This window comes from Lathyrus oleraceus, chromosome 1, assembly GCF_024323335.1.
Source record: "Lathyrus oleraceus cultivar Zhongwan6 chromosome 1, CAAS_Psat_ZW6_1.0, whole genome shotgun sequence".
Classification (NCBI taxonomy): Eukaryota; Viridiplantae; Streptophyta; class Magnoliopsida; order Fabales; family Fabaceae; genus Lathyrus; species Lathyrus oleraceus.
The window spans coordinates 374,439,870-374,453,575 of record NC_066579.1 but is presented as its reverse complement, the minus strand read 5'-3'; the positions used below and the strand labels follow the sequence as shown (position 1 = coordinate 374,453,575).

The window sequence follows — 13,706 nt, the reverse complement described above, 5'->3', positions numbered from 1 at the left end:
AGATTATTCACTCATCACTCAACCATTTTTAGTGATTTAAAGTTCATTGTGACCAGCAAGGCATAATCTAACTAAAGCATGGCATGATTTAGGAAATAGAGAGACTCGAAATCTCACCAAAGTTGAAGCACAGTGATGATTTGGATGTTGTTTGGTTATTTTGTGATGAAACAGATGTTGCTTTGAGTTCCAAATGATGAATGCTTGAAGACTTTAAGCTTAACAATGTTGATTCCAGCTCAAATCGTGGACTGCCATGGCAGAGCTTTGATGTAGCAGCTGCAATTCCCTTGCTCACAGTTAAGAAATGGTGCTCAAAATTGCTTCCAAAGTGATGGTAAATGATGAGGCAACCAAGGCTAGCTCGTGCTCCTTTGAGTTTTTTCAGCAAGAATGCAAAATGAAGAAATTGATGTTTGAGAGAAATTGAGTTTTTCTTTTGGTAAGAGTGGCTGCTAGCTCTAGGGTTTGTTCTGCAGAAAATGTGCAATATATATGCTGATTAGTGGAGCTAAGTTTGGTTAATTGAAGTGGTAATCAACATTTGCTAATTTTGGGTGTTTTTTGCTAATTGGTGGTTTTTCACTCAAGTGGTGCATGTGCATGAGCTGGCTGCGAATTTGGGCTTAAAACAAATCCAAAATATCATTTCAGAACTTTTCCAATTGGTAGAAATGGCTGGAAGTGGTTAATTTTGAAACTCATTTTTCAACCTCACTTGAAATTAATTCATGCTAGTTCAAAAATGCCATTTTGATTGGTGAAGTTTTGATGAATGATGATGACATATTTGGATAGAGGGCATCAAATGTGACTTGTTGCAAAAAAACCCACCCAATTTGGCCAAATGGTTTGAGAGATATGGCCTTTTGAAGTTCAAAAATTTTGGAGAATGCTTTGATCATATCTTGCCAACCACACATGGGAATTGAGTGTTCTTGGACTTTTTGGAAATGGGAGAACAAGATCTTCAACTTTCATGTTGGGAAAAAAATCATTTGAAGCTTGTATGATGATGTAAGTTTAGGATCAAGAAGTTTCCATTTTTGGCAGGTGAGAATTATAGGTCCACTTTCTATTTTTGGAAATTTCTTGTTTGACTTCAAATTCTTCCATGATGATGTTTGACATGTTATATGAGGCTTATATGGACATGATTGAGATCTCCCAAACCAATTCCTACCATCAAATCACTGATTAAATGGATAGTTGACCAAGGTTGACTTCAGTTGACTTTGCTAGGGTTTTGCTTGACTGAACCATGTTCTGATGAATTCCAAGCCCTAACCACTTGATATCTTGATTCCAAATGATGTCACAAGTTATATGAACTCTTGATGAATGATCATGGTGCCCAAATTCTTCAAGAATGGCCACCATCCATTGCTTAATGGCTGATTTGACTGTTTTGACCTAGCTTGCTTCATCTGCAAGTAACATGGTTAGATGACAATATTTTTGTACTTTTGGTTAACAAATAGATGAAAAGCAATGATATACAAATGCAAGACATGCTTGGTGATCAAGAACCAAACTCACAAGATACCCAACCACTAAGAGGGAAGCTAGGGCACACAACGATCCTTGAGGCCATGATATGATATGATATGGGCCATGAGGGATCTTAGGGCCAAAATTGGGGTCTTACACAGTGTACTTGAGTAGAATACGAAATATGGTAAGGTACCATGGGCTGAAGTGATTTTGGGCATATTATAAGATATGGGCCAAAATACACTTAAGTGAGCTTTTAACTTGAAGCCCATACAAGTGGTTCTATAAATAGAACCCTTGTGTAGAAGCATTAATAGCGGTTGCATTATTTTCGTTTTCTCTCTCTCTCTCTCACTCAAAGTCTTCATTCGTACCAGCTAGCACTGAGATTGAAGGAATCCGTTCGTGTGGACTGAGTAGAGACGTTGTCATCGTTCAACGTTCGTGATCACTCTGTGGATCTCCATCAAAGGTTTTGATCGTCACAAGAGATCTGCACCAAAGGTTTCAATCGTCACAAGAGGTAAATATTCTATCACTGATCATGACCATTCGTAAGGATCTCTAAAGGAGAAAATTTTAATTTCCGCTGCGTTTTGGACCGCAATTCTCCTTCAGATGCCACCGATCTACCTAGACGTCCTCAGACGGGATCTATATCCAAGGGTTCTAATGACTTTGCTTCGAGGTTGCTCGGAATCAGCGTAACCGCTTATTTGGTATCACACCAGAATTTGGTGGATCAAATCAACACAAATCTAAAATCTTGGCTTCGTGACTTTGTTTTCTTCGTTGGAGACTTCTGCGAAAATCATATATGAGGGTCCAACGTGAAAACGTGAAAATCATTTGAATCGAAAGTCAATTTTTACAAACGGCATCATTGTTTCGTTGCGGAATCAGAAATAATGTTGATGTCATGCTATTAACGGTGTTGTCGTCTCGAATACGGTGGACTTTATGGGGGTACCTGCATGGTTAACACTTTAATGCCCAAGTGAGTTTAGGGTTCAAGATTGAAGGTAGTGAAAGTGGAGATTAAAGATTGTGTATACTAGAACGCTTTTTGAAGGTATTTATACATTGGGTCTGACGGAGTAGGCTAGATAATGGACCTCGTGAGCCTCTGGCCGACATGGAGTGGTCGGTCCCGAGTCTTTGATCGACACGAAACCATTTTTAAACATTTAATACATATTTTTGTTTTCTTAACGTAGGGTGTTTTTAGTTGTTTTTGTGATTTTGTTTGTTTTGTTGTTTTAGATATTTTTTATGATTGACTCATAATTTATTGTCCTTGTGTCAAGTTTTTTTTCCTTTTATTGTCCCCTCTAATTTATATATACACAATAGACTTTCTATAAAGAAAAAGGGTCTAGCCTTTTTAAACTAGACATATTGGCCCCATTGATAAATTAATGTAATCATAATTTAGGAATTGATACTCATTTTGAAATATTGATAATTACAAAACATTGACACCATGAGTAATTAATTTTATGGAATGTAAAAACGATTTGAAATTGGAATATGAAAGGTGAAAAATAAAAAGTGAGGTAAGAGGCTAGTAGAGATAGTAATTGAAACCAATAATAATTGCTTCTTATTATTAACTTGATACTAAAATAGTACAGATACTTCATGATACATAAGAGAGAGAGAGAAGCAATTCATATCTCACAAATTCTAACATAACATAATACAAAAACATAAGCAGTAAAAAGAGCACACCATAACTGATGGATCTTATTTAGCAATATGTAATATACTATACATAGCATGATGTATACGCGTTGCTATTAATTATAGTATGTATGACCCGTGAAATAAAAACAAATTACTAGCTAGGTAAGAACCTATTAAGTAATCACTTTTTAGTAAAGAGTTTTTGAATCTGTTCCTCAAGTAAATATGTTGGAGCTGACGAGTTAGCATCCCAAACAAAAACTCCAGCTAGTGATGCAGTATTAAGTAGGATTGTGCATCCCTTAACAAAGAATTCGGTTGTCATTGTATATGAACTACTTGTAATTGTATCGGTGCTAACTCCTGCCAAGAGTTTAAACGGTGCACCATATTCATAAACTAGTTTTTTAAAGAGCTTAACAAACTCGATCACTGAGTCAAAACTCTGCTTATAGAACTTGTAGTTAATCCAATCAATCTTGTCTTTGTTTTTGAGATACAGTGTGAGGTAGTAGCTTTGGAGAGCCTCTGTTGGAGCAATGGACACCGCACTCATGGAGTAGGAAAGATCCTCATCTTCCTTGAGTTGTTGTATGACGTTCCCTATGCAGTAGGCAAAGTCATCCACACTGGAATCGATGTTTTCATAGTTAATATCAATACCGTAAGTCGTGCTAATGCCGCCTGATCCGACGTCAATCTTGTAGTCTAGGATGAGATCTTTGATTGATGATTTGGCGTTCGCAATCCAGATGTCTCTATTCTTAGGGTTGAATACATCTTCAGCGCCATGGCCTCCTATGCTTATTACCACTTTCACATTCCTATGCTCTACAATGAGCTTCAACACTTTTTCTGGGCCTAAGCTTTTAAAGTTCCAAGTGCGGGTGAATACTCCTGTGCCTTTTCCATTAACATACGTATCTGTGGCAAAGCCCAGAATGAAGTGGAATTCTTTCATGTTGTCGTTGATCATGCCCGCAGGATAATCATCTAAACTTCCATTGATGTACTCTCGGAAAATGGTAGGCTTCAAAACTGCCTTGAATTCAGGTTCTAACATTGTGAAATCAATTGTATTTTGCTATGAGATTTGATTGGTTGTGATTGGAATAATCAACTTCTTATGCCCTTTTATAAGCCTATAAGTCTTATTTTTAATGAAGCTTTTATTTATTAGTCTTCTTAATGTAATGCTCTTTTATCGCTGTGCAGTATAAACTAGTAGTATTAAACAACACGTCTAGACAATAACCAAGTATATGCTTAGATGTGCATTCCAAATGCTTCAAAATAAAGTATGCATACACTTGCCTATTCTTTTAATCAGTTTTTTTGTTTGACAAATTTATTCTAATTAATTAAGTTAGAAGCAAGATTCATCAAATTATAAATACTATTATATGTCACTATTCCCTTAAAAATGTTCACACTACGGTTGTTAGGGATTCATGAAGGAAAAAAAAACAATTCCAAGCATAAGGAGTCTCAAGGATACGAGTCATATTTTTATCCGAGCAGAATTACTTATTTTAATCAAATTAGTTCTAAGCTTAGCCATTTGGCCTTAGCGTTCTCTTTCCAACCCAAAGTTGGTTTTTCAAAACATACCCTATATACATTAATGTTGTATATCGGAGATTTCTTAATGCACCATATATATTATTAGGACACAACGTAAAAATATAAAAATAACTTTAGATTTTAAAGATGCATCTTTGGACGTATCTCAAACACAAACGACGTATGTCAGTTCTGAATCATGTCATAGGAGTGTGATTTTTTTTTTATCCGAAGATGCATCTCCGAAATCTATTGATAGATACATCTCTGTAGCAAACTGAAACAAAAATAGTAGAAGAAAACTAAAAAGTTATATTTTGACAAAATAAAATCATCATTCATAGCATAAAATCAACATGACATATACGATGTTAACGTAAAATCAGAAATTACATTTCAATATACAGGTGGACGCTTCAAAATCTTCACAATATCTTCGATCGATCTTGAAATCGTCGCTTCCACCTCGATCGGAGTTTTTGTTTCGTAACGGAAAAATGTATTCAACATAGCTCTTACATCTACATTTGTCTTGAGTTCATAGTTGTTGAACTCAATCTTGCCTTCGTTGTTAATTGACGTAGAACGGTACTCGAGCTTCACAATTTTTCGATTATCTCCGTAATATAGGAGATTATTCACTTCGTATTGCAGATCTGCAAAAATGCTATACTCATTGATCTTAAATTTTTACCTCGGTATCGCACTGGAAAAAGAGACATTTGCAAAATACCAGATGATGTTCATTTGCGACATTTTATGTTTGTATGAAATAAAAAATATGAGCCTATATTTATAGAAGTTGTAGACAAATATTGACCTTAAAATTGTATTAGTAAAAGTTCTGAAGATGCATATCCTGTACCACCCTATTGTCTTATTTCGGAGATGAATCTTCGGAACCTCTCCTGATATAGACAGAAAACAAAACTTGTGTATTTTGTTTGGCAAATGGACAAATTTTTTGACAAACATCAAAATATATTAAAATATTTTAAATTTTATATATTACACTTCATTAATATTAATACACAATTACATATAATTAATTGATGCCAAAAAATTAAAATGAATCGAAAGATTTATCCCCAACTAAATCTATAGTATGAATGGTCCCCCTTTGACTTTTATGCATTTTATTCTCTTTCAATGTCCCTCAATTTGGTGAACTCCTACATAATTTTCATGAATTGGTTAGGCCAAATCTCGAATTTTGTTGTTGAATGAGTCATTCACTCCATTAATGTAAGTGGTATAGGGTATCCCAATTTCAAATAAACTTGACCAAAGTGCCATAATTTTGAAAGCCTCTTAATACACATAATACAATCATTTGGATTTTGAGGTGGGGCAGTGCGCAATGAGAAAAAAGTTTCCGAAAAACCGTTTCTTGTAAGATTAATACACACTTTATCATACACACTTTCTATAAAATGACACATTTCAAGGAAGCGCGCCCATTTTTCCTCCAGTGCTGGTCCACTAATGCAAGGAACAAAAGACTCATAAATTGCATTAACATGTTCTTTCCTTCTGTAAAGTCGTGTGTATGAGTCTTTATGAGTCCTCAACTCATGAATAATTTGATGACTGACAAGTGTGTGATTATCTTCTCCTTTACTGAGTAAAGTCGAAACAACTCAAATACCGCAATTAACGTCGCCCTCAATATTGATAATTCGTTTGAATGAATTTTTTGTGTGGAGGCGGTGAATAGGAGGTTTGCTAATGCGAGTTCCTTCAAACTTGCTCGAGATATATTGTCGACCAACTGAGTATAAAGATAGTTGTCTTTAAATCTGTGTTCAAAAACTGTGATGCTCCGACTGAATGATGTTTGTATATCATTATACTGATTATGGATAATTTGTTTCACAGAGTCCTAATATCTACACAAATCTTTCTTACTATTTCTCAACCAACTCTTCAATGTATCCCATATTTCCTTCGTGGAATTACAAATATGGATATGGAAATATTTATTTTCATCTAAAGACATGGCTTAGAAAATATTAGTTTTAAAATTAATTTCAAATATCATCTTTTCTTCTACAATCCAAAGATTATCAAGTTTATCTACCACTTCACCATTAACTTGGTGAATATGGATAAACAGACAACTTATTATTGTTTTCCACAATTCAATATCAAAAATTTGAATAAATATTTTAAATATATATTTCCATATTTTAAATATATCACCATTAAATGGTTGAGGTGTGTTTAAGAAAGTTCTCTTGTTACAAATTGTATTGGATGTCATCTTCCTCCTTGGATGATTAGTCCTAAATAGGAGTTAGGCTCTGATGCCCCTTGTTGAACATGGGACTCCATACACAAGAGGGGGTGAACTGTGGAGGTTTGAATTTTTTGATTAAAAATATTGTTTTCTAAATCAGAGTTTAAAAATATTTTGATAAAAAACTTTGAATAAACAACAGAAATTTGAAGGTAAAGAAAATAATCGGATAGTAAAAGAGTTAAGGGAAGAATACTAACACTAGATATTTGTAGAGGTTAGTTGATCATAAAAGTTTATAACTTTATTATGGACTTGATGTTGGTGTAAGCCCTAGAGGCCAATAGTTTTGGTACTTGTATCGAATTATTTATTAATGATAAAAAGGCTTTTAATTTATTATGGTTGTTTAATAAAGTCCCTGGAATAGATAGTCCGTTTAATGTATCAAGTGTGACTTGATCATGAGAGCACATTAAACATAGGGACACTATTCTTAAAGTTTAGACTGATGATCACATCTCATGGATCATGGATAAAGACTATTAAAGCATTAAGACTATTATGTTTGTAGACTGATGATCACATCTCATGGATCATGGATAAAGAGTTATCAAGTCTTAAACATAGGTATGAATATTATGAGTAATATTTATACTAGATTGACCCGCTATGAGAATACTATATAGAATGTTATGCAAAGTGTCATAAGTTATTCTCATGGTGATAATAGTGTATACCACTCTTCGACCTGAAACCAATATGGATCCTAGATGTAGAGTCGAGTGCTTTATTGCTGATCCAACGTTATCCGTAACTGGATAACCATAAAAACAGTTGATGTGTACTCCACGAAGCATGCTGAGGGACATGAGTGACCTAGATGGAATTTGTCCATCCTGCATAACAGGATAAATATCTATGGGCCCAATATTGAACTGGACAAGGATGACACGGTCTATGCCTTGTGTTCAATATAGACATAAGGGCAAAAGGGTAATTATACATATAAGTATTACCACAGAAGGTTTTGTCAGATCACATGACATTTTCGTGTCTTGGGTAGCAGTGATGTGTTGCTAGATACCGCTCACTGTTTATTATGTTAAATGCGTGATTTAATATAATTGCCAACGTCACGAAAACCTACAGGGTCACACACAAAGGACGGATTGATGAGAGATAGAGTAACTAAGGAATACCGTAAGGTACGGTGCCCTTAAGTGAATTATAGAACATCGTAAGGTACGGTGTACTTGAGTAGAATACGAAATATGGCAAGGTACCATGGGCTTAAGTGATTTTGGGCATATTATAAGATATGGGCCAAAATACACTTAAGTGGGCTTTTTAGCTTGAAGCCCACACAAGTGGTTCTATAAATAGAACCCTTGTGCAAAAGCATTAATTGCGGTTGCATCATTTTCGTTTTCTCTCCCTCTCTCTCACTCAAAGCCTTCATTCGTACCAGCTAACACTGAGATTGAAGGAATCTGTTCGTGTGGACTGAGTAGAGACGTTGTCATCGTTCAACGTTCGTGATCGCTCTGTGGATCTGCATCAAAGGTTTTGATCGTCACAAGAGATCTACACGAAAGGTTTCAATCGTCACAAGAGGTAAATATTTTATCACTGATCATGACCATTCGTAAGGATCTCTAAAGGAAAAAATGTTAATTTCCGTTGCGTTTTGGATCGCAATTCTCCTTCAGTGGTATCAAAGCCACTTACGAAACCATGAATCGGATAGCTGTTTAATTTCTGCATTAATATGAATAAAAGACATAATGAATCAATTAATTAAACGGGTAATTAAATTTGGCATCATGAGTGTACGAGTTGGATGATTGATGTTGACTATGCTTCGGTACCGACATTAGTATGGTGAAGTAGCGATACATCGATCGTCCATATGTTACGCAATTGAGACCGATCAACTTATATATGATATAAGTAATCCTAATGCATAGTACAGTATATATGATATATTGTTTCTGTTTCGTTCATTCAAACACTAAATGGTTGTTTTCCTTTGAGTGATCAATGGTCATTTGCTTCGGAATCCGACATTAGTATGGTGAAGCAATGACCTGTTGATCAATCATACTGAATCAACAATCGAGGTGTGTTTGACGGTCTGAAATTGGCGCATTAGGGTTGGTGATGGCGCAAGGGTTGTGCCGTCAAAGAGTTGTGAATTTAGGGCTTTTTGGAACACGTTTGTTGACTGTTTCAAAGTTCTGTTATCTTGGCCGCGTGATGTTCGTCACGAGCTTGTGACGATCGTAACAAGCTGGACGTGACGGTCGTCATGTGCTTTGTGACGGTCGTCACATTCACAAATCCAGAATTCTAGGCGTTTCTATTTTTGGCCGCGTGACGTTCGTCATGGGCCTGTGACGGTCGTAACATGCTTGTGACGGTCGTAACATGCTTGTGACGGTCGTCACACTCATAGAGTCAGAATTCTCGGGGTTTCTGTTTTGTGACTGCGCAAGAGTTATGTTGATGCAAAACGATGTCCATTTCAAATGAATTGTTCATTAAAATTTTTGGACAGGGGCGCTGCCCCCTTGATCCCCGTCCGCTGATCGGTCAGCGGAACCCCCGGCTAACTCTGCGTAGTATGATCGATCGCCGAAATTTAATTTGGTTTTAATAAATTAAAGGAAGTAAAAATTAATAATAATAATAATGTGTTTATCGTTATTGCCTTATGGTGATCAGTTATGGCATTAGTCTTCCTTCATTTTGTTTTGGGTTTTTAAATACAACGTGCGTGTCGTGCCTCTCCTTTTTATCTCTTAATGTAACTTCTTTTCTCATCTCAATCCCTTGTATGTAAAAGGAGTCTCTTCATATAATGTAATGTTATGAAGAGAGAAAAGAAGACAATATTATGAAGAAAGAGAAGAATTCAATATCAAAGGAGGACAACCTTGAAGATCTTACTTGGAGAAGCTTAGATCGTTATTAGGTTAACTTAGGTTCTCTCATTGGCTTGGGAGAACAATTGCGCTAGGGGCCATAACTGTTTCATTATGTATGTTGATGTATGTGTATGTATGTTGATGCATATGAATATATGTTGATGCATGTGAGAGACGATTTATATGATAAATAAGCTTGTGAGATCAGAACAATTGCAATTCCCTCAAATTAAATATTAAGTTTATGCTTTCCAAGTTTTAACACTCATCAAGACTAGTAATGGATAATGTAGGTTTCGCCTACGCGAGGTGCATGATCTATATATTAGTAAGGTGCGATGGGATAATTGTAATATCCAACGGTTAAAATAATGGGTCAAACTTAACTAAACAAATTATAATAAGATTATATATATATATGTTTAGAAGCAAGAGTTGGGAATGATCCATATGATGGATTGGAATAAGGAGTTATTCACCCAACTGAAATTTTCGAGAGTTGTATGAGATACAATTGGAAGGAGTTCCTACCTAAATAACCTAGTTTTGTGTAATCCGCCTACGCGGACTTAGAACGAAGTGAAATAAGGATCTCGACCCACTAGAAAATCTTCCAACGGGATTTTCCGAATCAAATGATGAGGGTCATTTGTTTTGAATAAAATAGTGGGAGCATATTTAATTAAAGGCCTAATTAAATATGTCAATGATACTTATATTTTCATTAATCCTTGTGTAGATTACCATGACAACAAACACCTCTAACAACATACTGCGATCAAACCTTGACAAGAAAAAATTGTCTGGGACAAATTTTCTGGATTGGTACCGAAACCTGAGGATTGTCCTCAAAAAATGATAAAGGGAAAGGCAAGGAAGTTGCCAAACCCAAACCCACTAGTACTATTTTAAAGCCTAGTGGAGACATAGAAAAGAAAGGCACATGCTTCCATTGCGGTAAGACCAGACACTGGAAGAGGAACTGCCCAAACTACCTGGAAGATAGGAAGTATGGAGTAGAGACTCCAACTTTAGGTATTTTTGTTATTGAAATTAATTTATCTACTTCTGCATCATGGGTATTAGATACTGGATGCGGTTCTCACATTTGTACAAATGTGCAAGAACTAAAAGGGAGTAGAAAATTGGCAAAAGGTGAAGTCGACCTACGAGTTGGTAATGGAGCAAAGGTTGCTGCCTTAGCCGTAGGAACTTATGAATTGACTTTACCTAGTGGTTTAATAATTCAGTTAGAGAACTGTTATTATGTACCAGCAATTAGCAGGAATATTATTTCCGTTTCTTGTTTGGACAAGTTCGGTTTTTCATTCGTAATATAGAACAATTGTTGTTCAATTTATTTGAATGATATATTCTATGCTACTGCACAAATGAACAATGGACTATATGTCCTTGATCTTGAAATGCCTATTTATAACATTAATACTAAAAGGATGAAACCTAATGACTTAAATCCAACTTACCTTTGGCATTGTCAATTAGGCCACATAAATGAGAAACGCATTTCTAAACTCCATAAAGATGGACTGTTGGACTCTTTTGATTATGAATCATATGAGACATGCAAATCTTGTTTAATTGGAAAGATGACAAAGTCTCCATTCACAGGAAAAGGTGAAAGAGCTAATGATCTTTTGGCCCTCATACATACTGATGTATGTGTTCCACTGAACATACCAGCCAGAGGAGGTTTTCAGTACTTCATCACACTCACTGATGATTTCAGTAGATCTGCATCAAAGGTTTTGATCGTCACAAGAGATCTGCACCAAAGGTTTCAATCGTCACAAGAGGTAAATATTCTATCACTGATCATGACCATTCGTAAGGATCTCTAAAGGAGAAAATTTTAATTTCCGCTGCGTTTTGGACCGCAATTCTCCTTCAGATGCCACCGATCTACCTAGACGTCCTCAGACGGGATCTATATCCAAGGGTTCTAATGACTTTGCTTCGAGGTGGCTCGGAATCGGCGTAACCGCTTATTTGGCATCACACCAGAATTTGGTGGATCAAATCGACACAAATCTAAAATCTTGGCTTCGTGACTTTGATTTCTTCGTTGGAGACTTCTGCGAAAATCATATATGAGGGTCCAACGTGAAAACGTGAAAATCATTTGAATCGAAAGTCAATTTTTACAAACAGAATCATTGTTTCGTTGCGGAATCAGAAATAGTGTTGATGTCATGCTGTTAACGGTGTTGTCGTCTCGAATACGGTGGACTTTATGGGGTACCTGCATGGTTAACACTTTAATGCCCAAGTGAGTTTAGGGTTCAAGGTTGAAGGTAGTGAAAGTTGAGATTAAAGATTGTGTATACTAGAACGCTTTTTGAAGGTATTTATACATTGTGTCAAGTTTTTTTCCTTTTATCGTCCCTTCTCATTTATATATATACACAATAGACTTTCTGTAAAGAAAAAGGGTCTAGCCTTTTTAAACTAGACATATTGGCCCCATTGATAAATTAATGTAATCATAATTTAGGAATTGATACTCATTTTGAAATATTGATCATTACAAAACTTTGACACCATGAGTAATTAATTTTATGGAATGTAAAAACGATTTGAAATTGGTATATGAAAGGTGAAAAATAAAAAGTGAGGTAAGAGGCTAGTAGAGATAGTAATTGAAACCAATAATAATTGCTTCTTATTATTAACTTGTTACTAAAATAGTACAGATACTTCATGATACATAAGAGAGAGAGAGAAAGAGAAGCAATTCATATCTCACAAATTCTAACATAACATAATACAAAGACATAAGCAGTAAAAAGAGCACCCGATAACTGATAGATCTTTTAAGCGTTGCTATTAATTATAGTATGTATGATCCGTGAAATAAAAACAAATTACTAGCTAGCTAAGAACCTATTAAGTAATCACTTTTTAGTAAAGAGTTTTTGAATCTGTTCCTCAAGTGAATATCTTGGAGCTGACGAGTTAGCATCCCAAACAAAAACTCCAGCTAGTGATGCAGTATTAAGTAGGATTGTGCATCCCTTAACAAAGAATTCGGTTGTCATTGCATACGATTTACTTGTAATTGTATCGGTGCTAACTCCTGCCAAGAGTTTAAACGGTGCACCATATTCATAAACTAGTCTTTTAAAGAGCTTAACAAACTCGATCTCTGAGTCAAAACTCTGCTTATAGAACTTGTAGTTAATCCAATCAATCTTGTCTTTGTTTTTGAGATACAGTCTGAGGTAGTAGCGTTGGAGAGCCTCTGTTGGAGCAATGGACACCACACACATGGAGTAGGAAAGATCCTCATCTTCCTTGAGTTGTTGTATGACGTTCCCTATGCAGTAGGCAAAGTCATCCACACTGGAATCGATGTTTTCATAGTTAATATCAATACCGTAAGTCGTGCTAATGCCGTCTGATCCGACGTCAATCTTGTAATCTAGGATGAGATCTTTGATTGATGATTTGGCGTTCGCAATCCAGATGTCTCTATTCTGAGGGTTGAATACATCTTCAGGGCCCTGGCCTCCTATGCTTATTACCACTTTCACATTCCTATGCTCTACAATGAGCTTCAACACTTGTGCTGGGCCTAAGTTTTTAAAGTTCCAAGTGCGGGTGAATACTCCTGTGCCTTTTCCATTAACATACGTATCTGTGGCAAAGCCCAGAATGAAGTGGAATTCTTTCATGTTGTCGTTGATCATGCCCGCAGGATAATCATCTAAACTTCCATTGATGTACTCTCGGAAAATGGTAGGCTTCAAAACTGCCTTGAATTCAGGTTCTAACAT

At 35.8% G+C, this 13,706-nt stretch overlaps 2 protein-coding genes across 2 annotated transcripts; both read right to left on the bottom strand.

Moving 5' to 3' along the window:
- Window positions 1-3,361: 3,361 nt before the first annotated feature.
- On the bottom strand, window positions 3,362-4,243 carry LOC127107895 (chitinase 2). The gene has a single exon (XM_051045239.1). The coding sequence runs from the start codon at window positions 4,241-4,243 to the stop codon at window positions 3,362-3,364; it is 882 nt and encodes a 293-aa protein (XP_050901196.1).
- Window positions 4,244-12,824: 8,581 nt separating this feature from the next.
- Window positions 12,825-13,706, bottom strand: LOC127107884 (chitinase 2). Its single transcript, XM_051045231.1, has one exon. It carries the CDS (start codon window positions 13,704-13,706, stop codon window positions 12,825-12,827), a length of 882 nt encoding a protein of 293 aa, XP_050901188.1.